The 27857-nt window shown below is 39.1% G+C and overlaps 1 protein-coding gene across 6 annotated transcripts; it reads right to left on the bottom strand.

Annotated features, from left to right (window-relative positions):
• On the bottom strand, positions 1–27848 carry vit (vitrin). 6 transcript variants are annotated; one of them, XM_028007836.1, is made up of 23 exons: positions 27701–27848; positions 20950–21037; positions 20659–20724; positions 19804–19960; positions 19594–19727; positions 19432–19509; positions 18809–18997; positions 18311–18355; positions 17525–17563; positions 17379–17429; positions 15709–15771; positions 15164–15217; positions 11136–11210; positions 10931–10996; positions 10441–10503; positions 8511–8573; positions 8158–8205; positions 7624–7692; positions 5922–6069; positions 5738–5841; positions 4107–4333; positions 3515–4028; positions 1–2350 (listed from the first exon to the last, which is right to left on the bottom strand). In XM_028007836.1, the coding sequence occupies exons 2-23, from the start codon at positions 20978–20980 to the stop codon at positions 2172–2174; spliced, it is 2463 nt and encodes an 820-aa protein (XP_027863637.1). In that variant the 5' UTR covers positions 20981–21037; positions 27701–27848; the 3' UTR covers positions 1–2171. The 6 variants fall into 6 exon arrangements, with proteins under 6 accessions (XP_027863637.1, XP_027863639.1, XP_027863638.1 ...); XM_028007838.1 differs by lacking the exon at positions 10441–10503; XM_028007837.1 differs by lacking the exon at positions 15164–15217.
• Positions 27849–27857: the final 9 nt, after the last annotated feature.

Here is a 27857-nt window from a genome sequence, read left to right as displayed (position 1 = left end):
TTCTGTTCATTGGTTTTATTAAAAACAAAAAATTACCAATTATGTGAACATGACAAGCAAGATATTTTAATAAGCATATGTACAAACAGGAAAACAAAGGCAAAAAAAAAAAAATCATAAATACTCTTAAAACTTCAAAATGCTTGGTATATTAGGAGCCGCTCGCTACAGAAATACAGAAAGGGATGAAATAAACTGCATAATCCAACCCCACTTTTCACAGAAGTCCACATCCATGCTGGTGGTTTGCTTTTACACCCACATAAAAATTAGATAAACAGCACCATAGTCTCTGACTTGAACTCAGATTACATCTCCTGTTAGGAAGATCAAAATGCCTCAGCTGTGAAAGAGGGGATCCTCTTCACAGGTAATCATATGAAAGCACCATGTTAACAAGTTTATGAAGTATACGAAGCCATTAAAGGAAATGTTAGGAATGTGTTAAACCTACATATGTCCGCAAAGTTTATTATGTTGGAATTGCTTTCTGGTAACGCACAAAAAGAGTTGCATTTTGGCTGCAATATATCATTGTAGCTTTTTGTTTTATTTCAGTTTCTTTTGATAAACTTGTTAAGTAATTACCTAAATTTTGTGTGAGGGAAATCACACAAACTGGCCACCAAAGAGTTGACAGTGTTGTTTGTGGCACCAACAAAAGGTGCAATGCTAATGTTTTTCATGAGAATTTACTGTGTTGATACATTTTAAAATTGATCTTCAAATCCATGATGAAATACAGTTACAAGAAAAGTTTACAAAAACTCATCATTAGAATGAACGTGGTATTATTTTGTGCCTTTAAAGATGTGTTTGAATCGTTCTCACAACAAAGAATGTCAAGGAATTTCAAGAACAAGAGTTAGGTTATAAAACTTGTTTTGATCCTAGAAAGGCTCATAAGGGTTAACATGTTTTATATACATACCGCCTCAAATAATTTTTTTAGAGAATTGAACCTTGGCCACTCGTACGATTGCTTTTTAAACCATAATTAGGCTTCTGGCTTAATTCTGACTGGATATTTCACAACTACTTATTCTAAATGAGTTGGTTTCCTGATACATGCCAAGCGTTTGAGCTTAGTCCACAAATTTTTTAATACAGTTGAGGTTTTGGCTTTGGAAAAGCCAGTCCAGAGGCCTCAGTTTCTCCATTTCAAAAGCAGTTCTGATGCGTTCTTGAAAAACATTCTTGTTCTAACGACATTAAAAAAAACTTGTCATAAAAAGTAATCTCCTTAAAACCAAAATTTATTCTCTTTTAAATACAAAAGGTCATATTAGTAAAACAGCAATCTGTCTTGGGATTTTTGGATGTTGTCTAAAAGAAACGGAGTGAAGAGTCGTGGTGAGGTTTAACAAGCCGCAGTCTGCCAGGGGACCGTATTCTTCATGTTAGCACAACATGTAAAACTCATGAGAAATTTTGCCATAATAATGAGATATAAAATTTCTCTCATTATAATGTCAAAGTTTCTTGTTTTGATGAGCTTTGCATGTTGTAATAACAGGAATATTTTCTAGTTTTATCACAAAATGTCCCAGTTAAAATGAGAAACTGGTACTGAATTTATGTTCAAGCTTAAGTGGCACATTAAAACTGGTTTGGAAATAATTAAATCACTGAGTGTCTGGACTAGCTCCAGCCTCACCACAACTTTGATGAAAACCAGAAAACCATCCAAATTAAATTAACTCTACCAATTCTGCAAATATACAGCCACAATTTCTATGGAAGCTCATTTTTGGCTATAATAAGCATGTGGCTGTCATGCAGCTATCAAATGTTGTTGGAAGTATACGTATTTGTATTTTTGTGCATAATTTTGATGACCATGACTAGAATGGAAAAAATTAAACACAAAATTCAAACACGTGCATTCAATTCTTACGTTCGAAATTCACTGATGTTACTTCATGTAAAATCAGTTCCTTGTGAAACTGGCTCATTTAAACTCATTAAAAGACCCCAAATTTGATGTGACTTTCATACCGGTGATGAGTGTCTGTAAGCTTTTTACTGGAAGTGTAAATTCTAGCCTCTACATCTGTGTGTGCCTGCAGCCCACCTAGAGACGCCATCTGTGGGGGAGCGTTTGCGGTCAGCCTTCTGATAAAGACGGCCCTGATCCAACATGCTCCTCCCCCTCCGTCGCACTGATGCCCTCAGTTCCTGGGCTGAGAGTTGAACTCCTGGCAGATGTTGTGGATGATCTTGGGGACATATTTGTAGAGGTTGTCGAATTCGTCCACGAAGAAGGAGTGCTCTTTGTCGGGGTCAGTGGCGATGTACTCCAGCTCATCCTGGGCGGCCCAGGCGATACCGATGGAGTAGGCGATCACACCTGGATCAGGGGAGGAAAACACAGGTTATCAATAAAGAACTGCATGTGCATCTCTGAAGGCTAATGTGACATTAAAGCCATTTTGCTTTATGAAATGAAGGTTATTGTCACATGCTTTTTAGTTTTTTAAATGAAGGTGCAGCTTGCTTTACAGAAGTATTTGTACTCTCCAAATTTCTTTACATTTCAAAGGTTGCAACTTCAACCTATTTTATGTGATAGACCAACACAAAGTTTTTCATAGCTGAAAATCTGTTAGGGTGCGTCAAACGGTTTTGCTCATCTAGAAACTAGGGTTGTCAAAATTGTCAATATTAATCAATACAAAATCGAAATAAACAGGCCTGGTGTCACATTTTCCCACTCTGCCTCTCCCCTCTCAGTTGCTTATCTGACCAAAATAATGAGCTGCTGCTAGAAAGTTTAAACTCCAATAAGAATGGTACATACAGAAAAAAGAAACTCTCTTTTTAACCAACAAGGTACACCTAACAAGGGTTATAAAAATGCAGGTTATGGTGGGAAAAGACAATTAGAGGAGAGACCCTGCTGATGTCGTTGTTCATTAAAGAAAAGATTCAGAAAAAAATGCCCGGCAGACAGAAATTGTACATAGTTGCTGCTGAATACATATACTGTTTTACCAAACAGGGAAGCAAAACTTTAAAATACATCTTTCTCTTATTTTGTGATTAACAGGAAAAAAAACCTGTGCCTTCAAAAAACATTTACCGCAGTATAGAGTGTTTGTTTTTAGTATTAAGTTTGACATTTTTTGTATCGTAACAACCCTGGCAGAAAATAAAATAGTTAAATTTTGAGTAGAAAATGTATAAAGTTTTGTTTTTTCTTAAATGCAAAATGTATACATGTTTTGTACAGATCTAGCTCAATGAAAGCTCTCTGTATGTTCTTTTTTCATCAAATTGCCTTTTTTGAGTCTGTATACTCTAGCTAATGATTAATCGATAACTAACTTAGTCGATTATTTCAATACACGATTCATCACGATTAATCGTTTCTGTCCCATATTACAGATTTAAAGGCAAAGGTGTACATTGAAAATATTGGTTCTTCTACTGTAACACAACATTAGAAGGTTAAACAATGCGAAACACTGTGAAGGCAAATGTCATATTTATCTCTTATTTTCCGAGGCCTCACCTTGGCGATGGACAGCCAGCGCAGGGGCCCTGACGTCATCGTACGAGCGTCCATCTGTAATGACGATCATGATCTTGCGTTTGTTGGGTTTGGATTTGCTGAAGAGCTGCTCTGCCGCGAAGGTGATGGCGGCCCCGGTGCTGGTCCCGCCGCTCCAGTAGTTGATGCGCTTTATGGCGTTCAGCAGCTCGGCCTTGTTGTTGTACTGTCCGAAGGCGAACTCCAGCCTCTGCTCGTAGGTGTACTGCACAGCTCCCACCCGCGTGTCCGTGTCCGAAATCTCAAACTCCCGCGTGACGTTGGCCACGAACTGGAGCACCGTGCGGAAGTTGCCAGTCCCCACGCTGCTGGAGCCGTCGATCACGAAGGCGATGTCGTTGGCGTTGATGCAGGTCTTGCTGCACACCAGGCGGTCCGTGTCGCACACCCGCTTCACCAGCGGCTGCACAGCCTTTCTCAAGGCGAACCAGCTGTTCACGGGAAGGGAGAAGAAGCCATTTGTCCGGCACACAGCCTGGGGAGCGAAACAGGAAACAGTGTTACAGACTGTTTTTATGGGACACACCGGTAAACCTGTGCAACTGAACACCACCTTGTCAACAAAGTTGGCCTCAACCAGATTTTGTTTCTCATTCTCATCAGGGCCCTCGATGGTGACGAAGAAAATGTTAATGCCGGATTCTCGGGCGAGTCGAGACGCCTCCTCCACCTTGTCTGTGGGCCAGCCATCCACAAGCACCACCGCTACGTTGGGAGCCCCTCCGCGATTCCCGTTTGCATCACTGAAGTACTGTTTGTTGATGTAGGAGAGGGCCTTTCCTGTTTGAACACCAGAGGGCGACAGGGAGACAAATAACTGATGCTGCTGTGCCTTAGAAAAGCATAATGCCCGCTGAACATTTTCACATTTTGTCATGTCACAACCTCTAACCTCACTGTGTTTTGTGGGGATTTTATGTGATAGACAGGGTTGCCAGACGTGACTGACAGCAAACACAACATAAAACTCACCCAACTCCAAAAACATCTTGTGCCACAAACATCATCTGCTGCATTTATAGACCTGTGACATTTAAATTGGGACTGAAATTTATTTTAAATTAAATCTTTTACAGTCCCATGTCTTATTGGGACTGCAAATGACTTGACACATTGATCACAATGAGACTTGAGTTTTTTGCAGCGGTATGTCTCTTTAAGTCATGTTGTCCTGGGATTTCTGTTGTACAACTTTACTACATAGAAACCCTTGATTAACCAATGACTAATCATTGATGATGACACATTCAGCAGATTCCAGAGAGCTCAGAATAAATTAACTACGGTAATAAGAAAATTGTAATAACACTGAATTTTATTAAAGATTTTGTGCTTTCCTGCCGCACAATGATCGCTATTTCGAATATTCTTGTTTGAATATTACATTCTTCTGAAAACCTTCTAATAATCCACCAAATGTTCTGAAACTGTGCAGCTGAAACTTTAACAACCCCCACAAAGCCACCCAAGTGACAGTTTTAACCCCAAAGGCTGCGATAATCGGGTTGAATATGCCCGATCTAAAATCGGGCATATTCAACACACCACCACGTAACACACCACACACTGCAGGATGTTGTAAGATTGGTAAAGGGAAAATCGGGGCAAAAAAAAAAAAGGCTTTAGCGGGAATAAAAAGGTTGGGGACCATTGGGCTAAAGGAAAGAGTATTCTGCACTGAGATATCTCTGTACTGGGATAAAATATATTTAGTTTATCAGTTGATCGTTGGTGGTCTTTACAATAACAGGAGAGGCTCTGATCAAGATTATAGAACCTTTTACATTCACACACACTGTTGTACGATTGTGGTTACACCCAACAAACTGTCAGCAAGCTAAATTTAGCAAACCCTAAAAAACAAAATCCAGCTATCAGTTCCAAAATCTGCAGCTGATGAATGCCAAAAAAAAGCAACAAACAGCCCTTGCTTTTTGAGAGCTGACCCCTGCAGGCTTGTAAAAAGCAAATGCGTTCTGGTCGCAGAAGGAAAAACACGCCTTACTAGAAAGAGAACTGTAATTTAGCTCGCTGGTCTCCCGGCAAATTTAGATTTAATTCTATCCCTGCATGTGAAAATGTGCCAGCGTAGTAAAAACCATGCGATAATTGTAACCCTTTCGCTTTCACACTTGAGTTTGTGAGTTTTTGTCGCAGTTGGCAGCAACCAGCGGGGTCACTCACCCACGTTGGACATGCCGCCCTTCTGCACAATCTTATCTATGGCCGACTTCACGTCCTTGGAGCTGGAGTGGGCCCTCAGACTGATCTCCGTCACAGGCTCGTCACTTCAAACAAAACAATAAACAGTTTATATCTTCTTTTTCCAAAGTGGGACAAAATTACAGAAAGCATAGACAGAGTTTACCCATATTGGATGATGCCCATCATTGGTCCAGCCATGCCTACGTTGATGACCTGAGCCACCTCAGTCAGAAAGTCTTTCTGGATCTTAAAACGCCGCTTCCCAATGCTCCAGCTGCCATCCATCAGGAAGGCAAGATCAACCTTACAATCTGAGGGGGAAAAAAAGGAACACACCATGCGGCTACACCACACTGCACTGAGGTGGATTGTTGTTTTTTTTAATGTTCATATATGAATAAGACTTTCAAACTTATGATAAAGGAAACCAAATATTGATTTTTTAAAAACTCTTACACATATTTGATTACATGTTTTTGTTTGTAAATTCAGCTGAGCTTTTAAATTCGCTAATAATTTAGTCACTCAATAAAGAAAGCTGTTCTGGCCCAAATCCAGTAATCTAGTTTGCTCTAGTCTATCCACAAGACATTATTCAGACAAGCTTCTGTTTTATTTTGTCTTTAAAGCTAGACAAAATGGGCAAACAGAAGCCAGACAGTAATATTCTTTATGAGTAGCATTGGTTTTGTTCTTGCAGCAGCAACAGCTGCAAACACACCATTTTGTCAGATGGTAGACTCATAGTGGGAGAATCTAATTTCTAAGGATATTATAGCCTTACTTCTTGGACTGTTACCCTACTCTTGAAGTTTTACTGAATTTCTTTAACTTTCAACAAAATACATCTTACTGTGACTATGCAGAGTCCAAATGTTTTACAGACTGCTTCAGCCTTGCGTTTCAGTGGCAAGTAACTTCAAGTGTATAATGAACCTACATCAGCTTTCTATGCATTTGATAGTCTTTACAAGCTATATTATGAGAAAGATATAGAAAAGAAATACAGCGGGCTAAAACTGTGAAATTTCTGAGAGGTTTTTGGCTCTTGGCAGCAACTTTGCATTTCTCATATGGCACATGGCTCTCTAGCTAGCTAGCAAACAAGTATTAGCAGCTTGTTACCTATAGCCTTTACCACCTTGAGACATAGAATGCAGTGAATGGAAATGGCTACACATAACTCAAACTTTTACCGGATAAAAAAGTTCCACAAGAAAAACCTACATAGGACATGAGACTATATAGTCCTGCTAACGTATTTAAGGCCTGCTTACATCTTTAATGACTTAAGACATTTTAAGGCCTTAATTTTAGATAATTCAATTTAAGGTTTTTTTAAGGATGTGCAAACATCCTGACAGTGAATAGGATAATGCACTGTCATCCTCAGAAGGTCAGGGACCATCAAGTAAAATGGGACTGTGATGGCACAAATAAAGTAACTTACATTTGCTTATGGAAATAAAATGTGTCAGGAATTTGAGATTAATCTTTTTTTAAACATCTCACTATTATTTTGAACACAACTCTACATCTACAAAGCTTATAAGAGCAGAAGGTCAGAATAAGCCAGAAATGATAAGATTTACAATTAAAACAGACACTTATTTAGTTCTATACACGTTACAATTTCTCAACTAGCAGAATAATCTGCACCTGATCCCAGCAGGGACCACCAGGATAAAAAGGACCTGGTTTGAAAGTGCAGGCGCAAGAAAATCCTCTGAATAGGCAATCAGTCTCAGGTATGCATACTTAAAAGTATTATCTGCTTTAATAGGACTGAAGCTAGATGTATACCTGGGTGCTTGCCACAGATGAATAACATTCACATATTCATAGGTTCAAGAACATCCACATACTTGGGTCTCCTTGTGATGCAGGGGGTTCAGGTGCTCTGGGTAGCGCCTCTGGTTCTCTCAAGCTAAAACCTAGAAAACAACAAAACAGAGAAATGCTTAAAAGTCAAGATGTTTCTGGATTAATTAGCTGTTTTAATTAGCTGACAGAATCCTTGATCTTTTTCCTTTTTATCTTGGTCGTCTTCATGTGGGACAACTGAAGGGAAAATAATCAGCTTAACCTTTCATCATCCAGGAAAATGCAGTTGGGTGTTTACCAAGAAAATAAAACACTCAACTAACTAACAACAAAGACAGCTCAAACGCCTACTTTTAGGAAATTACATTGAAAGTTTGAAGGCGTCCTCTTTTTAGTGACCCCAAATGTTTCCAGTCACAAACATCATGCCCCGAGCCACCATGCCATTTGGCTTCTGTCCCAATTCCCTTCAATTACAGGCCGAGCCAAAACCCAGAGTCTTAACCTCGGATAGCTTTGGTTTGAATCGCACTTATTGCAAAGCTGCAAACTAGCGGCAGTGCAAGCAAACTTACCTGATTCATAAGGGTTTGCATCTTGTTTCCAGGCATCTACTGGTTCCACTGCATGAATGACATTATACAAGCTGAGCATTAGGAAAGCAGCAAGTTATAAGTTCAGAAGCATTTACTTACAGTGCTGTGAAAAAGTTTCACCATTTGTATCCAGACCCCTGAGTCAGGTTATCTTTGTCTTATATTAAAACTAGTTTATTGATCTGAAACATTTATGTGTAACTAAATAGCAAAAATTGAAGAAATCAGTGAAGTGACAAATACTTTTTCACAATTGTGTTTCAACAGCATTCTGTGCAAAAGCTGCGTAATAATCTTCAAGGCTTCCCTGGATGTTCATTATGGCTGCTCACCGTTGCCATGGGGTAAGTGCAGGGGCATTTTGTGGCTGCCATCTATGTCAGTGGAGGGAGGGGCTAAAAATAAAGACATTATCAAATATGAATAAAACAGCAACCAAAGAAAACACTAACGCTGTGGCATAACAGCCAGCACACCGCTCTGTTTAAATGTTTAGCTTGGCTAGATTTCTGGTTGTATTTTTATGGTGAATGCTCCAAATGGTTTCCAGACCTCAGATTTGAATGCCAACCTGTGCCTCTAAAAAAGAAGAAAGCACAATGTTTGAAATATGAGATTTAGTGCTTTCTGCTGGGCTTTTGTGTCTCGTCAGCAGGTCGTACTGCAAGCGAGTTATATTGTTTAATGTGAAGGCATGCAAGTATAAGACAAATAAAATGTGGTTTCCTTTCAAGGAGCAGTAAAGGTATTTTAGGTTCTTTCATGTGCAGTCAGACGGAAATTGACCCAACTATAATATCTGTGTATTGTGAAAAACCTAGAGAAGAAACAGGGCAGCAGCCAGCCTGCTTGTGTTTATACTGTGAATTAAATACAAAAGTACCAGAAGCTGAACCTGGATAAAAGAAAACAAACAGTTTTTTCATCTGCTTACAAAGGTATTCATACTTCTTGAATCTTTCCATGTTTTGTCACATCACAACCACAAACTTTATATGATAGACCAACACAAAGCAGCGGATAATTGCAAAGTAGAGAAAAGGGTTACATGTTATATTTTTAGAAATAAAAGTCTGTAAAATGTTGTGTGCATTCTTTTATCCCCATTTACCCATTTAATGGCCTGAAATAAAAATCAAGGGTTGCAGCATTTATACTGATGTTAAATCACACATAAGTGGGCGCTATTATTCTGAAAACTAGCCTAACATGAGTTTGCCTAGATACAAATGTGCGGTATAGGTTTTGCATAAAAAAAAACCACTTTAAAAATATGCATTAGTTGAATTTAAATGCGTCATGCATTTGTATCCAGACCCCTGACTCAGTAGGTTTTAGAATCACATTTGCTATATTACCACTGCAGGCTTTACCAATGAATGTCTTGTTCATTTTAGTGTCAATCAGAGTAAAATCATCCATATTCCAATCATCTCTGTTCAGTTTTTCTGTCTACATATGAAAATCATCCTCACAGCATCACATTGCCTCCACCATATGCTATATGGTGTGTTCAGGGTGAAATGCAGTGCTAGTTTTCTTTCACACAATATCTGTGACCTGTTCAGTATGTTTTTTTTGACACTTTATTTTTAAAGTAGACTCCAGACTATTAAGCTTTTTCTATGGAATGTCACTCCAAACTATTTGCAGAAAATCTGCCTTTTTGTAGAGTATATTAAAAAAATGTATTAAAAAATGCAGCCTTGGTGCAATGGGTCTGGTGTTTGCAAAAAAATCATTTCAAGAGTGCAATTGGTTTTCCTTGGTACTGATCGGCTGTTCAACCTAGAGTGGAGATAATGAAAACTGTAGACGTTAGTTTCTGTAGCACACTGCGTATTAATACATACTCAGGTATATTTGGTATTTGAATTACTAAAATGGGAAGCTATAAGTATTTTTAGAGAGGGTCTAAGTATTCTGGTGTGGTTGTGGTTCCAAACACTAATGTTCTCTGACATGTCTTCACAGAACAACTGTGCTTTTATTGATAAATTACACCCAGACTGAATCTATTTGCAAATGATCACTTCTGACTACTATTGGTTGCAATAATTTCATTTCTGGTGTAACAAAGTAATGGTGGCTGACGTAAAATCCTAATAAAATACATTGAAGTTTGGAGGTGTAATGTGACAAAACGCGAAAAAGTCCAAGGGGTTGAATACTTTAGCAAGGTAATCCCAACCCATTTATTGACACTCTATAACCTGGAGATTTGTTAGTAACCCCAACAAATAGAAATGCATGAACACTTACGGTATGGTCCAAAGCTATAAAGCCAGCGTTCATACTCTGAGATATCAGGCCTGAGATCCCGAGCTAGAGGAGGATGTTACGAAACCCGTTAGTGTGGAGGAAACGTCAGAGGGAGAAGCACATGTTTCCATGGTTACGATTGGTCAGAAATCCTTCACGACCAGTCCCAGACCAGTGAAAACAATGACCTTTTTTTCACAATTATCACCTCAGAGTACATCACTTTCACATGCATCAATATCCTGCCCCATTCTGCTTTTCTGCACTTCAAAGAAGCCCTCATATGGCAGGCAGATGGCATGTAAACAGAGATTCCCTTGCATATACGTACTTACACATGGAGTCAATTCAGCGCATACATGATTAGCAGATACCGAACTGTACCAGATGCACAAGCGTGCAGCACAGCTGGATACGAGGTTTGCAGCAAAGGTTGCGATACGCACCCAAAGCTGCAGCACTCTGTCAGAGAGGAGGTGCATTTACTTACCTGGAATCTCAGGTGTTTCTGTCTCACTCCATGCATATCCTGAGTCTGGAACTGCATAGCTAACATCTGAGCAGAGAACATTGATGTGTCAGCAACATCCGGAAAGATTAATTCACTCTGGATATTTTTTTGAGCCCATTTGTCCTTCATCTGATTAAAAACCAACATTTATCTCAGTCTTTGCTGAGGGATTACTGTTTGCTACCTGTTGGTCGTCGAGCTCCTGGGAACCAGTCAGGGCGAGAATAAGAAGAGGGTGGCCAGTCTCTCCTGGGGAAAGCTGTGCACGGGAGAATTGGAAAGCCATTTTCAGGACAGGCATGAAGGAGGAGCATACTTGTGATCACCACTAAAGTGGGATTTATTAGTTGAGAACGCACAAAATGTTCAGAACGACACTAAAACTGTAGACACTCAGACGCTGGAGGACTGAGTTGCCGCTTGAGAAAACTTGCTCTTTTCTTTCAACGTTTTGGTTAGAAAGGTAAAAAAAAAAAAGCTTAATATGAATTTGGGTTTTGTTTTATAGTGGACATACAGGGGAAAAAATAGATTTGAAAGAACTGGCAAACATCCCTCAAAATGCTCTTACTTCGCGCTTAGGTTTAGCCAAAACAACCTCTTACTCCACCTCCACAGTTCAAAATATTTACGCCTTTATGACTAAACTGGTATTCTCAGGGAGTCATGTCTGAATGTTTGTGAATATATGTCAAACGATCTGACCATCGCGGATGATTTAGAAATTAAGGAAAGCCTTTTAAAAACAAACCAGTTAGTTAACTTTACATAGTGATTAATGTGTCTTTATTCAACTTTATACATAAGTTTGGATGTAAAACAGCTTCCAGGAATGAAATGGTATTTTGTCTACATTAATAATATATTTAGGGCTGCATGTTGGAGCAGTTGTTGTTAGTGATAGTTTATTAATTTGGTGCTACTTACTGCTTTATTAACTCATTAGGATTTAATATGAATAATGAGGTTAAAAATAAATGTTTTTTGATTATATGTAAATAATTTGGTAGATGACATAAATTGAAACCTGAAAAATGTAAAAACTCTGTTTCTTTAATCTAGAAAGAATGATTTATTCCTTACGTTTAAGATAGCTTTTTAGGCTGATTATGATATTATTTACATAGATTAAAATACTTCAGTTTACCCTATGGGCCTTCTTAGAAGTTGGTCACATGAATGCAAACTTTAACGAGCAAAAAGCAAACTGTCTGGATAGTTAATTTTATTAATAAGTTGAGGTAAAAACCAGACTGGCAAAGCTCCTTCTGCAACAACAGACTGAACCATGACTGCACACTTCAGTGAAATCCACTCTGAGGACAGGCAGCTTGCACAAACACACAGCGTTCGACTTTGAGGTTCCCATACAGGGGCAGCTGGTGAGAAGGGTCTCTGTTTGCAAAGGCGGCCTGAGAGAGCGCAGCCAGCAGCCCACTGAAGCGCGGACGTATTATTATAGACCCAATGTCAAACCAGGAACAGTTCAGATAGCAGGCAGAGATAAAGCCAATCTGCTGCTGTTGACTTTTTTTTACTATTATTAAAAACTGCCTTAAAGGATCGAGTTCAACTTCCTTAATCATAACCAATTCAGTGATTGCAGAGGTCAATAGTGGAGGATCCTCCTCTTGGATCGGAGCTTATTTCATATCAGAATGAGCATTGTGTTGTGACACTTGCTCGCACAAAAGACAACTCTGCTAAAAGACATAATCCAAAACATTTACAGCAGCTCCAAAACTTACTTACTTTTCCACAGTTTGTTAAGTTACAACTACAGACTTAAATGTTTTTCTTTGGGTCTTAATGTGAGAGAATCACATTGTGGTGCATAACTGAGAGGTGGAACGAAACGGCAAAAAGGCGTCAGTTTTAAACCATGGAATATTTTTGCAAATAATTATCTGAAAAGTGTGGTGTACATTTGTGTTCCTGTGTTTATGTCTGCAAACTTTGGGTATGTCTCCAGCCTTGCACATCTTAACACTGAAACTTCAAACTCTCCTTTCAAAATGTCTCTCAAGTTCAGTCAGATTGAACGAAGATCATCTAGGAGCTTCACTTTTCAAGTCATGCCATGAATTCTCAATTGAATATAAATCTGTGCTTTGATTGCAAGACTTTGATATACTCTGCTGTAAACAATTCCTTTACAGCTTTTGCTGTAAGTTTACAGTAGCTTTTCAGCTTGTTGTTTCACCATGAGGGCGGGGTAGTCAGATCGATATGCAGTGATTTCTTTTCACCAATTTTCATGTTGGACAAAGAAATTTGTAATTTTGGTCCTATCTGAGAGCACCTTCATCCTCGTGTTTGTTGTTTATGCCCCAATCCATGCTAGTTTGTGCTCGTCTATAAGATCAAATTGAAAATAATTGAGGTTTGTTGTTGTAGCCTGACCAAAATTGGAAAGCTTCAGTGGATATAAATGCCTTTCTAAGTGGTACAGCGTGATTTAAATATTTTCATGCATCTTTTTGGCTGTTAGACTGACATGTTTCATTATAGACGCCAGACTAGCATCACAACTTAAAGCAATAACACCCAACATCTGTTTTAAGCCGCTAGGTGCCAAAGCTACATAGGAAAAGAATTTTTTGAACTCATAAATCAAAAACTAAAGAGCCAAAGTCAAAAGAAGCATCCATCTTGGAAACTCCGGAGGCACTGCTTGACTTCACCTTTAAACTCTGACTTCCATCTGAAGGAGCAGCCTAAAGGAATCAGTATTTTCTTTTGTAAATCACATGGTTATCCCTTGATCTGAATAGCCGCTTCCTGCACGGATCAAGAGCTAAGCAGCAAACGTTTTGTGGAAGAGTTTACACTGCCTTTTATAAATCAGATCCTACAATCAGCTGTCATTTAAACAGATATAGCCCTGTCTAATTTTAGGGGATTCATGGCTTTGCATTCCGCAGAAGGAAAAACAGAAGCACATTCCTCAGAGGGCCACACCTTGGCTGGTTTGGGGAGCTTTTCAGAGATTGGACCCATATGCTGCAATGGTTACAGACTTGGACGCATAACTGGGTCACTTGGCGCTGCTCGTTTCAACTCTCTGAACTTTCACTGCCAAAACTCACAACTGTCGCGACTACCAGCTACTTTAAATGACAAACATATTTACTCCTGCTGGTCTCATTTTAAAAAAAAAATTCTAAATCGGTTTCACCTTTGCAGGGATTTACAGTTGCGATTCAAATACCTATTTAATTTACCTCATTGCCAATGACGTAAAGAAAATAAAACAAATAATCCTTATTAACCAATAACCAAATCAAACACTGGACAAAAAGACTAAGTGTAAAAAATTTACTTATTGCCAATTAATGCCAGAAACCCTTGTTTTTATGCCAGAAAAAGTAGTTTCTGGCATAAATTTCCACTCTGAAATGTGGTTGATTTTTTTCCACCCTGGTAAGTGAAATTAAAAGGCAGTGAGAATTAATGACCCAACAAACCCCGGAAAATGGTCCCTGTCATGAAAATGTGCTTTAGATTGAACTAGTTATCCACAATTTTTTCTCTCAGGCGACAGTGAGTTTCACTGATGTAGGTCTTTATTGAAGATATTTTCCTTTTTAACAAAAAAACCAAACTGTTTGAAAAAGAACTTTTCTGCACATTCAAGGTATTTTAAATGCATATCCTGGAAAAATACACTGGATAAATGCAGTTTTACATTCAGATTATTGAAAATAAAAATTCAGTTTCAAACCTTCCAGATTTTATTTCTTTTCAAAAATGAAGCGAGATGGTTAACTTTCCCGATTTAGTTTGAATTAGCTCTTATTTTAGTCCAGTGCAGCTGCAGATTTAAGAAGTTTTGGCTGAACTAAGAGTTCATTTTTGAATTCTGCTTGCTGGCTGAACTGGGCAGGAGAGCAAAGAGTATTTGGGAATGAAAGAAACCAAAAGTTGTGTTCAGACAACAGAGGCGTTAAGATGTTATTTTAGAGCATGGAGCAGTTATCACCAACGTAATCAAGATGAATCTGAGAGACTGATTGTTTCATCTCTTAGGTGAATAGACGCATTCAGATTTTTCTGTCGAAATCTGAGCATCTGCTTGGATTTGGGCGCATCGTCGGCGTACCACAGTCTGTAAACATTTCACTCAGCGCTTTTACAATCGTCTTTACTCTACTGTTTGATCTGACCCGTCTGCGTCAGCGTGGTTGAGGACTCCTGCTCAGAGAAACTCACCAGAATTCGACTGGCTCGTTGTCGGGGTCCGCTCGGGTGGAGCCCTGTTAAAAGCTGCTTGCAAGCGACGAGAAAAGCGCAGATAGGAGAAGAGAAGACGGAAAAAAAGAGAAGAGGAAGGAGGGTAAAGCAGAGTTTCAGTTCTGGGCTTCCATCCTCAAATGTAGTCCAGCTGTTTTGCTTTGATGGAAGCTAAAGGCTTTTTTTTCTTTCTTCACAGCGTGCTATCAAAAACAAAAGCATGTAAGATGGGCGTATTTACAAGCACTACCTCTGCTTCATTTGACTCTTTTCATCTCGTAAAATGAAAATATGACTGGTAGGATGCTCCTGATGACAGAAAACAGCGGTTATGCAGCGAGGAATGTTAGCTGGGAAGCTCAGAGGATGGTATTAGTGGTGACCCTGAGGGTGAAGATATCAGAGGCCCATGACTGTAAACAGTGGGGTTAGACTTACAGTAGTCTGCTGACGGTGACCTGCATGCTACCTGTACCCGTTTTTGTTTTAATCATGGGTGTAAGTGCGCTAATGAGGAGGCTGACCTGGGCCGACTGGAGAGGATGGTTGCCTCCTGATGGCTGAGCCCGCCTCTGGCCGGCGCAAACCTTGGACCAAGATTAGAAGGAAGAAGTTTTTTCAAAATAGCGAAACATTACAGAGTTAATCTGTGCTGATACTTCAATAAAGTATAAATTTTATTGCTTAAATGTTAAATGTTTGTGTTAATTTGCATCCCTTCCGGTAGAGAGTTCAGTTTTTTCACTGAAATTAGCAGATTGCACCAATGTCTAAATATCAGCACAGATTGAAAATACAGAATCTCCCTCACGTATCACCACCTCTGGTAAGGATGTGTAAACGTTCTTAGAATAAATTCACATTTTATCGAGTGACACTCTTTTCTTCAGCTTCAGCTCAACGGTTGAACAACCATTTCTGTTTATTTAGTCATGTTTTGTATCATTATACTATTGAGAGACCCACTAACAACCCATTTTTATTTTTTTCTACTGGATTTTTATTCAAAATGCTCAGTTTTTCATGAGTCCATGCTGCCATGAACTTCTACAAAGTCCTGAGGGCTCACAGCATCACAGATCCTCCATCATATTCTGTATGAACAGCAGAGTGTTTACACATAGACATTTTGTGTTTCATACTAGGCCCACTAGGAATCTTTGCAGAAACACTTAATCTTAGTCCTAGCTACTTGTCAAATTCTACATGTTTATGTTTTGATAGCAGAGCAGAAAATACTTTTTCCAGGCATGCTTCTCAAATAAGACTTCTAATAGTTGTCATCTAGGCAGATCGTTGCTACTCGCTACATCCAGCTCCTTTTGGTGCCTGCTGGCAAATGAATAAGGAAACTTCTAATTTAACTCAATTACAGTTGTTGCTTTCTGATTATTGCCCTGACTGGATATGATTAAGTTTAAATAAGTACCTATTTCCTTTTAGACAATTAATTACATAAGTCAACAAACATTTGCATTTCCTGATTGGCATGTTCTCTTGCCTTTCATATTTTAAAAGTAACTAACATAATGTCACCTTCTAAATAATGGACAAAATCACTTTCGGCAAAAGTCATTTTTCTTTTACCTAAATAAAAAAAGAGGTGGTGATTTTTAAAAAATTATGTAGACCATTATTTTAGGAAGGTAACAATAAATGTTGGTGTCAAACTGTTGCTCTGTAGAGTGGAGATTGTTATAGTGATTACAGCTTATGAAACAGCTATATTTTAAATATGTTGCAAATTAGCAACATTAGGCATATTAGGGATGAATACACACCTGAAACCAGAAATGGTACTACTATGTTTAGCTACTCATGCTAAACATGGCTTTGAAGTTTGGTTACAACGTAAGTTTCTGTGTACTCCACTCTAGTTGGATTCTTAAGGGCATCATTATGCTATTGCAATAAAAGGTGAATTTATTTTAAGTCCTTAGATTCATGTTTACCAGGGGTTCCAATATTTGTGAAAGTTGGAACATGACCCACAGAGATGGAATGAAACCATAAGCACCATTTCTGATTTGCAACTAAGACAAGTCAAGTAGCTTGATAGATACTGAACAGTGACGGCATGCAGAGCTTATGTGCACAAGTTAAAAAAAGAAAAGTGTCTTAGTGTCAGTGTAAAAGGAACAATTATGTTTTTAAAAAGCAGAGGTTAGCAGGTTGGATTTCTGAGTTGATTTACCTGCACTGGCACGCTGTGGATACCTGTTTGGGTAGGAGCTACCTCTGAACACTGAAGAGATGGTTTGATGGTTTAGTCAGACTGGAAATGCTTTGTGTGTGAAAATATTTTCAATAGCTGGAACTTCTTGAAGTGTATTTACCCACCTTGGCTTGGACTCTTTCCTTGGGCACTCTGTGACTGTCCTACACCAATCACACAGTTCATTCACAAAACATTTAGATAAAAATGTATATTACAAACCGTAATGATTTTACTGCTTGGTATATATACACTGCTCAAAAAAATAAAGGGAACACTTAAACAGGTGTTTAACACTTAAAGTGTTCCCTTTATTTTTTTGAGCAGTATATATGTTTTACATAAAGCTACTTGTTGATAAATATGGAAGATACCACGACCTTTCAAACAAAACAGGTGATATTTCCAAAAGCAGACCACTGTCATGCCATGTAATGCTTTGTGCGCCACATTTGTCATCGCACTAGTATAACTTGTGCGAACAGAAAAACAGACTTTTTTTTCTGTTCCCCAGTTAATGGACTGAGTTGTGTGATGTCAGTAGCTCCACACTAGCCGTACCATTATCTTATGGACCAACAACTGAAGGGGGCCCAAGAATGATGAGGTACAGGTCAGCTGTATATGCCGGTCCAATTGAAACAGACAAAAAATGTATACCAACCCGTAGCATATTGCTCGGTGGAAACAAGCCACTAGGCACATTTAGCAGATTACTCCACATCAAAATTATGCCCTGCTTTATGTTGGTTTACCACTTAAAACCCCAATAAAATACATTAATGTTTGTGGTTGTTGGGTGAAGAAGTTATTTTTGTGAGGCTCTGTGTAACCCAGAATACACTATCACCACTGTAGCACCTCCTGCTATCCCTCCTACATACAATTATTCGCTGCTTTGCTTCACTTACTTGAACTTGCGGCAGCCACATGGGCAAGGTACGGGTGACTGCTGCCTGGATGAAAGAAAGACAAATGGTGTGCCGGTGTGGAGAGAAGGAAGATAATGTTACAGAAAATGAAAGAGAGAGGGAACGCTCGGCAGCCTATTTGGCCCTCTGCCCGTCTCATTTGAATGCATACCTTAAGATACGGTGGCACTGTCTACTCACCGTACCTGCACCGCCATCCAGTATGACGCAGAGTCTCAGTGATTGTGTTTTTATTTAATCAGTGATGAAAGCTACAGTTAAAACAGTCTACACTGCATTAACTTCACCACAGAAGAGCGGTAATTGCTCCATAATTACAGTTGTAATTGGCACTCATCATCGCTCACTGCAGAAAAGAAGGCTTGTTGCGGCAAGCTGCAAGCTCTGATTATAAGCTGCTAATGCTGTAAGTTAGACTAGACGAGGCAGGCTGCTCGTTTACCTTTTAAAACGTTTTTATCTGCTTGTTTTATTCACCTGCGTCCCTGATTTTATGAACTGCGGCCCGGGCTTTGGTGGTCGTGGGTGGTGGCGGAGGCATAGTGGTTGTGGTGGTGGTGGTAGTGGGAGCAGCTGTGGTTGTTGGTTCAGGGGTTGTTGTGGTGGCTTCAGGTGCTGTTGTTGGCGGCAGCGTCGTGAACGCAGCTAATCTGGTGTCTTTTGGACCTGGAAAAAGAGAAGAAATGAAGGCGGTCACAAACGAGGAGGATGGATGAGAGCGTCTACAGTGTAACCTCTGTTTTGTAATGCATTCTTGTCATTCTTAGCAGACTGCAGCAATCCAAATCCAGGTTCAGCATGCCAGAGTCAAGTGTGCGGATGTTTTTTCTGTCACCTTTTGACCTCGAAATATACCAGACAAAACAGGTGGTCCTAACAGGTTCAAAACGAATAGATGGAAAGAGCATACTGCCTTTAACATTTAATGTATTAATGATTAATTGATTGCTAAATTACCCATCCATCCATTTTCTGTACACCCTTGTCCCTAGTGCGGTCGGGAGGGGTGCTGATGCCTATCTCCAGCGAGACATTTCAGGCGAAAACTAAATATAATGCATTAAAACTGTGTGGTAATAGTGTGAAGATGCTTTTCCTACCTGTCTTCACATAGGTTGGCCTTGAAGGAGCATAGTCCAGAGTGGATGGGTAGATGACACCTTTCTTTGGTTTCCCAACTGTGACACAACAAATTCAGCTTTTATTCAACAAATTTCTTCTAAACAACTGATTTTCAAAAATATTTAATTCTGCATAAGTACCTGAGACCACAAATGACTCCCTCCACTTGGGTAGAGACAGTGACCGCACCCCGTTAGCGTTGCTGCCTTTGTAGACGTTCTGCCCGGCCATCTTCCTCACAATTACTTTACCCCCTGAGTTTGTGATGACTCCACTGTGCAGACAACATGTTTGTCAAATAAAACCATCATGAGACTCTTTCGGCGATATTCATTTTCCAGTCCAAACACCTATGGATGGCTGCATTGCAGATGCTGGAGATTGAGGCAAAGACGCCTGTCCCGTAGACCTGCTGCTTGGTTTCTTTACAGTGTGCTGGACACTTGGCAATGAACTCTGGGAGGTTAATCTTCCCCGCTCGGACGTCACACTCTATATCCGGAACAACTGGACAGTGGACAACAAAATACCACAAAGATACAAAAAGAAAATCACATTACTTTACAATAAAGTACACATTTTTAGGGAAATGTGGTATATTTTGCTACATTTTAGTATCACTACCAACACAAAATCTACTCTGGTTTATAGAGATTTAAAGAGGAGCAGCAAAAGCAAATGATGTGGTTTAGCAGTAATTGACAACAATTGATGGTGTCATCCAGGATGTGTTACTGTGAATATAGTCTCTGTTGCCTCGATATTGACTTGTTAGCATGTCATGACAGTCATGAGATGGTTATACAATAGTCTTCAGTCAGAGGCCTCTTGAGATTTGTTACAAGACTTACTGCTACTGGAGATTCTTCCTGCCCACAGCATCACCATCCACAACTCTTTCAATACACCAGGATAATGATTTGAGTTATGACATTTCATTTCCTTTTGGAATAAATGAAGTATTTTTGAATTGAAAAGAGTGTTTATTTGCATTTCATTATTTTACCTTAAAAGTATTTGCAGCAATTCTATTGCCAGTAAGTACCAGATTTTCTTTTAACGCTTCCAGTGGACTTTAATCACACTCAGATGGAGCTATTACTGCAACCTTCACCTTCCTGTGAACCTCAGTTAGCACAGAAAATTGGAGCACATAATAAAACTGAAAGGATTGAAGATCATAGGCTACTGATGAAGATGATCACCTTGCTTTGGTTTCTTGTTCTTTGATCCATTAGGCTTGGCCCAGCATGTCCAAGACAAGAGGAACACTATGGGTGAAGAAGAGGGTGTTTGACATATTAGCAGGCACAGAAACATAATCATCAGCATTTTTGTCTGCCCACAGAATCTCTTAAAGAGAAAAGATGCTGCTGCTCAATGGTGTAAATTTACTGCTGTCTGATTTTTATGGCAATATGAGACACTGTAAACAAGACTGAAACAATTTGAAATGGGGATATTAGTGTAATGACATAGACAGACTGCTTTCTCACCGTAGAAGACGACAGTAATGGATCTGATCATGATGAATGATGTTCTGGTTCAGCAGCTCAGCCAGGTGTTCTTGAATTACCACTCCACCTTACAGAGAAGGGGAATGGGGAAAATGTTTACTTTTGTCTTCTGAGCTCATATTTTCTTTGATAGTGTAGTGTAAAAAAAAACTCAACAAACTTTCTAGAAAAAGAAAAGCGTCATATCTGGAGATGCAATGATAAATCTGCTGCAGCTTAAAGTTTCTGCTTGACAGTAAAAATACATTAGTTTTATTCTGATCAGTGCACCACCATATATATGCAAGTGGTACCAGGTAATGCTGACCTCAACACTCTTTGGTGTGGAAGTCATTACTGTGGGAACAATGGCCAAAGTTGGTTGCTTTTAGTATAAAGTGTAGTCAGTGGAAGAACAAGCATACAAGAACCCATTTAAAAAGAAAATATATTTCACAGGTTTGGCGTTAATTCAGGCTCTAGAAGTTACTTGTCACATTTAAATCCTTCTCCATTTATACTTTTTCAGTTTTGATCATTTCATACTCTCTTGTGCTCTCTTCTGTTCCTTTTGAAGGCTGATCTCAGGTATATTAGGCTTCAGCGTCTTCGTGTAAGAGGATAAACATCCCCCTGGGGAGTATTGAGTGATGTATGGTCTGTACAGAACATCCCAAGGTAGACAGGATGGTTTTGTGTTGGGCATGAAAAGGCAGAAACTGCAACTGTATTACATGGAGAAGGAGACAAAATCATTGGCGCCTGCAGCAGAGGCAGCGTTAAATAAACAAAGACGACAGAGTTAGTTTGTTTATGTGGGAAGGGTTTGGTTTTAAAGACTCGGGCTTGGACCAACAAAACATGACATGCAAGATGGTGCTAGGTTACAGACAGTTTTTTAAAAAAAATCTTAAAGGCAAAATGTATATATTTTATGCAGTTTTGGCTGAATCACAGCTATGGCAGCATATAGCCTTTATTTGAGTATGGTTGTTATTCTTAAAAGTTACCTTTAATGGGCATCATCTAAACACATATTCTAATTTATTGAATATGACTAAATAATATTCAAAATGGCATTTTTAAAATAAAATGTAAATAAAAATGTATTTTATTATTTTTTTAAATTCTTTTTTCATAGTTTTACCATCTTTTGAGAGATCTCTATCTCATTTCCTATCAGAAATAAACTTTTAAGTTGTGCAACAAATACTTTAAATCTAAATCTGAGCATATGAATGATTTTGAGCTCAATTGTAACTGTACAATCTTCCAGAAGCTCAGTCTACCTAAATGTGAGCAATTTTATTTTAAGTTTAGACTTCTTTATTATTGTTCATGAGACTAATGGTGCTTTTATTTACTTGTTTATTTATTTAATGTACTTATTTTATTTCAATATTTTATAAGTTTGTTTTTTCATGGTGAAATTGTTGTGATTATAGTGTTATTTACTAATTTTTAATTTATTGCATAATTAAACATTCAAAATCAATAATACAAGACTCTAAATAAAAACATGTCACCTCGGAACTGTTTTATCTGAGCTTTAGAACTTGTTTTACAGGAACTGCTTTCTCACACGCAAGCGATGTTGCTTCTGATCATGATAAAAATAAAGAACGATTCCTCAAGGCATGAAGACTTAAAATAACTTTTTTTTTTTATCAGAGCAGAATATAGTTCTACAAAAATTGTAGATTAGGTATACATCTTCGATCAATGCATCTTCAGTTATTCTGCAGGAAACAAGACCAAACAAAGACCTTCCGCAGCCTGAAACCACCCTGAGAGCCGAGTTGTACTCAGAATGACCTGTTTAGCATTTGTCTTATTATAAGTCATGTTGTTACACTTCAAAGGTCAGTCATTTGAGGTAAAGACAGTATTTTAGCCAATCGCAATCTCACCTTCAAACATATGAGATAAACAGCCTAAAGAAATCCACCCACTAACATCCATGTAATCAACTTTATTAGAGAGCACACAGACATAATCTAATGAGGAAGGAATGGAGAACTGCCCTCAGATGGTTTATGCGCTTGAGGATGACAGCCACATAAAGCTGGATCCTGCTTAGAAATACAATCTGTTTGTGGCCAGGAGAAAACCTCCCTCAGCATCTGTCATTCAGAAGTCACACACATGTAAGAACATTAAGCACGCTTGTAGAACCATGTTTCATGTTAGGAAGAGAGTGGCTGAGGCTTTGCTCCATGCATCGTAATGTGTCATTATAGTTCTATTACTGCACAGCAAATCATGAACACTGACATACAGCAAGAAAATGGTTCACCACACAGAGTCTGACAGTGAGAGCACCTCGTAAAAGCCTGGCTTCATGTGTGTCCCCCATCAGCATGTTCAGGTGATGTTTGCTTCACACAGAAGTGTGATATGGACACTGATGCTTGATTTGTTACAGCTGTTTATAGAATCATGAGACAACTATAAAAACATTCTCTTAAGGGCTTTACTGTTCAGTTGCTCCTGCTGGCAACTAGGGCTCAAATGATTAATCGGATTAATGACCAATTAATCATTAACTGGAGCATACAGACTAAAAAAAGATATCTGCTGAAAGAACAATATGTTCAAAGTAGAAAAACTGTATAAATAATACACACATTTTGCATTTAAGATAAAAAAACCAGCCTTCGTCTGTAAATATGTTCTATCCAGAACTCCTCTATCCAGAACTCATAAAGTGGCGTAATTGCATCGAGTCATTGGCTTGCAGCATTCACTCCTGAATGAAGATGAAGCAACAGAAGAAAGTCAATTGCATTGCGTCATTGATTCGACACTGACTCTGGAGAAACCTCCAACTGAATCTGACTCAGTATGAGCAACCTGGGGGGTGAACCAAATCCAGGCCTTATTTCTGGGGTTGAGTCCAGAAACCTCCAATGTTTTGGTCATGATTCACATCTCATGACCTTAGTCCACCTTCTCAAGTTGATAACCATGGCCTTAAACTTGGAGAAGCTGACCTTCATCCTGGCTGCTTGCTTCACACTTAAGTAAAAACCTTAACTGTTCTCTAAAGATGATGGTTTAAAGACACCAGCACAACTACATAACTCAGAAAACGGTCAGGACAAAAAATCAGTTAATGAGGTTTCTGAACCAGACACCCTCATGTTCATGATTATGCCTAAAGGTCCTTGAATGCCACAAACAGGATCGCTGACATGTCCAACCACACTTGGAACAATTTTGTGCTGTAAATGTGCAGCTTTAACCTTCATTTCACTGCAAGACCTTGATAGCATCACTGCTATAACCAATATTCCACCACCTCTCCAGAATGCATTGAGGAAAATAGTTATAAGTTTCCTGCTGCTCTACAAAGCACATCAAGAGTGAATAACTAAACTCCCATGAGTCTCTTAGCAACTTTCCAAGGCTACTGGCCTGGCCAGGTGTTAAGCAAGCTGGAGGTAAAACACACTGCTCCTCCTGACTCTGACGTTTGACTGGAGTAAGCTTTTCCAGGAAGGCTGAGAACTGGGATCTCTCAGGAGTTCAAACACAGTATACAAGTGAATCAACCACAAAAAACTCACAAAACCCATTAACTGCAACTTCATTAACTGCAGACCAGATGCAGCTTCTATGATGCATACAAAACAAAGAAAACATAAAGTTAAAAGTTGAAATTATGACAAATAATGGAAAACTGGAGAGCAGTAAGAGAAGGCAGCAGAAAAAGGAGAGGCCTAAGCCTATGGCAGCATAACTAATAAGGTCACTCAGGATAACTTAACTTAAGCTAAATGTGAGACATATGATAATTAAACAGTGTAAAAGTAATTTATTACAGTGATGAATGGCAAGTTTAACAAGCACCCAATAAGCTGTACTGAACTTGTGTCTGGTTTGAATTAATTTGCTGAATGCTTGGGTGCATGTAAGGTTGCATTTGCTGTGCGAAGCTTCAGGATCTGCTCTCCTTAGATCCTGCAGGAAACTCCCGGGTTGTTCAAAGAAAACATCATTTTCTCTTTGTGTAATTACTCAGATCAACCGCTCTTTTGACACATAAATTAAGTAGTCTGAAATTATTGTTATTTTGTTACTGTGATGTCATCCTTCTCAGCAAAGGTGCAGCTCGGCCAAATTAATGCTTCCTTAGAAGCAATTACTGAAGGTGGGTCTACATTTAAGAAACCCTAGGTTTCCTGTGAGGCAGCTGGGTGTTCAGGAGCACAGGTCTGCTGCGCTCCTGTCTCGTATTGCCGGCTCTCTAGATGCACATATCTGTTCCAGCATGTTCACAGTCTGCTGCTATCCACTGTGAGGACAAATTGCAGTCCTTTTTCTGTAGTAGTCATCTGCATACCTGTCAAAGATAGGTGCAGTGGAAAAAAACACGTCAGTTTTCACAAATGTTGTAGCAGGTCATGTTTATAGTTTCCGACAATCACTTCATACACACTAATAAAAGTTGGAAATTGCTTAGGTTTTCTTTATTTTGGATTGGAGGCGGACCAGCAGAGATTTCAGGGAGTTTCATTATGCATGCACTGCACCACAAGGTGACTCATTGCATAGGTGATAAGCTAATTGTTTTCTTCTTTTTTAAATTATAATGTTAAATTGCTGCAGGTTCTAAAATGTATTTAGCATTAAAACCCAATAACAGCATCTATTCCAACATGTATCAGGGGAGAAAAAAAATGTTTTTGAGCACATAGCACTTTAAAAAGCCAGTGATAACATTGATGTTCAACTCAATAAATACTAATAATTTGAAAAGTTGATTTTATTACTTTAATTCAAAAAATTAAAGCAAAGTGAATGCTTGGGTGCATGTAAGGTTGCATTTGCTGTGTGAACCCTCAGGACACCTTCATGGAGGGAGCCATCAGCTGAGCTGCTGCCAACAACTCAACGTTTTCCTCTTATAGGTGATACACTTGACCCTATGTTTAACTCTGTCTCTCTCTCTCCTATTGGCTAAGCTTTTACTGTGCTGTCTTTCATCCTGTGGTGAATCCCCCAGATCTGCTGGAGGTTTCTTTCTGTTAAAGTCAAGTTTTTACTCTCCACTGTCACTACATGCATGCTCACTATGAGGGATTGCTGCAAAGTCAATGACAAAATTACAATTCCAGGAGATGTGAATGCTACAAATCAATGACTCAATGTTATTTGCTGGATTTCCTTAGATGAAGCACTGATCTTTCCAGAGGCTGGTAATTTATGACCTGGACTGTCTTCTGCAGTGGCTTGCTAATGACCCATTTGTTTAAGTCAGGTGTTTTAAGCAGGGAAGCATTGAAACCCCAGAGGAAAAATGTAATGTGTGATAAAAACTACCAATGCATATCAGGCTAAACACACACTATCAACAATGAAACACAGTAGTGGCAGGGTTATACTGTTGAGATTATTTTCATCAACAAGGAATGTGGTCAGCGCTTATGGGAAGATGGGTGGAACTAAATACACATGAATCCCACAAGAAAACGTCTTGCAGAGGTTCACCTTCCAATGGAAATGACATTACAGTGGACCGTACCCTCCTATTTGCCCCACAACCTTAAATGGTTTCACAAAGCTCAGCTTTTTAGGAAAAATCAGAAGCTTCGATGTTGTACCTAGCCACAGAAATAAAAGAAAGCAGAACCCATATCAGGCAGGTGTTCCAAAGGAAGCTCCACTGCAAACAGGATGTCGACAATATGGGCTGGGAGACCACACATGTCTTACAAAGTGGTTGTTCATGATGAGCTCTAAAAACACACTGTGGGCAATTAAAATGGCATGTTTCAACGCATTAGTGTAATCTTTGCATGCAGCCTAACTCTAAAAGTGAGGAGTTGTGTTCCCCGCTTGGCATAAACATTCATTTTCTGAAGTGGTCAGTACAGATGCATTAAGGGTTAGTAGCTGGAAGGGATTGGGACTTGTTTCAGAACTTCATAAGACCCTGTTCTTGGGTGGAAGCAAGCCTGAAGCCAGACTCTTTACACACATTACCAGGGAGTATTAAAATCCACCATTCACAGGAGTCAGTGCTGTGCTCCAAACATTTTTAATGGATCAAAAAGCTGCAACAAGCAGAAAAAAAGTCAAACTCCAGCATGTCTCTACAGGGTCACTCCTGCTGCTGCTTCTGATACACGATTTGTTTATTGAGTTCCTCACAGGCTGAATTATTTTAACTCTTGGCAATCAGCTCAATGCAAGTTACAGCTTGTTGCTGGACATGTTATACTGAGACCACCTGCGCTTAATCATCCTGCTTCAAAACAAGAAGAATCAGGAGAATCTATATCAAGATGTCAAACTTAGTTAAAGATGAAAAGTTTCCTCTCTGTTACAAGTGGAAATAACTTAAAATAAAGCTTCAGGTGAATTAATAGGAAAAATAATTTATTTTTAAAAATTTGTTATAAGTGAAAGTATGTAGTGCATATTGCAGATTGATGTCATGGTGAACCAAAACCAAGGCAGCTGTAAGTTTATTTAAGCAGTGTGTATATCTGGGCATAGATTTCACAATAAATTATTTACTAAAAATGGCAAAACATCCAGTCATGCTGATAAAAAATCCCCAAGAACTCGCATCATTGAGCAATTGCAAATCGATTCTTTGACAAATGAACTAATTATGCATCATTTAGCAAGTTAATAATTCACTCAAGCCACGCAAATGCCACAGAAACCAACATGCTGGAGTTGCTTCTCTCAGCTCCCTGTTCAAAACCGCCTCCCCGGAGAGCAATGAAGGAGCCTTTACCTGAGGAGGTAATATAATCCCGTCCGCGTTAAAAACGTAATCCCATGCGGAATCCTTTCCTGGTATTCCTCCTCTGGATGAACCGAGGAGCAGCGATCCTTCCACCTGGAGTTTCACTTCAAACTGGATGGCTGATTAGAAGCGGAGAGCAGGATGG

Source organism: Xiphophorus couchianus, chromosome 22, assembly GCF_001444195.1.
Source record: "Xiphophorus couchianus chromosome 22, X_couchianus-1.0, whole genome shotgun sequence".
Lineage (NCBI taxonomy): Eukaryota > Metazoa > Chordata > Actinopteri > Cyprinodontiformes > Poeciliidae > Xiphophorus > Xiphophorus couchianus.
Note: the sequence above shows the minus strand (reverse complement) of the source record. Positions and strands in the feature narration are given on the sequence as shown.

What these genes read in the sequence shown, in the direction of transcription:
- vit (XM_028007836.1), bottom strand. Translation starts at nt 20,980, where the DNA reads ATGATCAGATCCATTACTGTCGTCTTCTACG. An exon ending in TTATAGCTTTGGACCATACC is followed by an intron (nt 8,574 to 10,440) that starts GTAAGTGTTCAT and finishes CTTTATTTTTAG; the next exon opens with CCCCTCCCTCCACTGACATA. An exon ending in GGGCGGCATGTCCAACGTGG is followed by an intron (nt 4,334 to 5,737) that starts GTGAGTGACCCC and finishes GTGTTCAAACAG; the next exon opens with GAAAGGCCCTCTCCTACATC.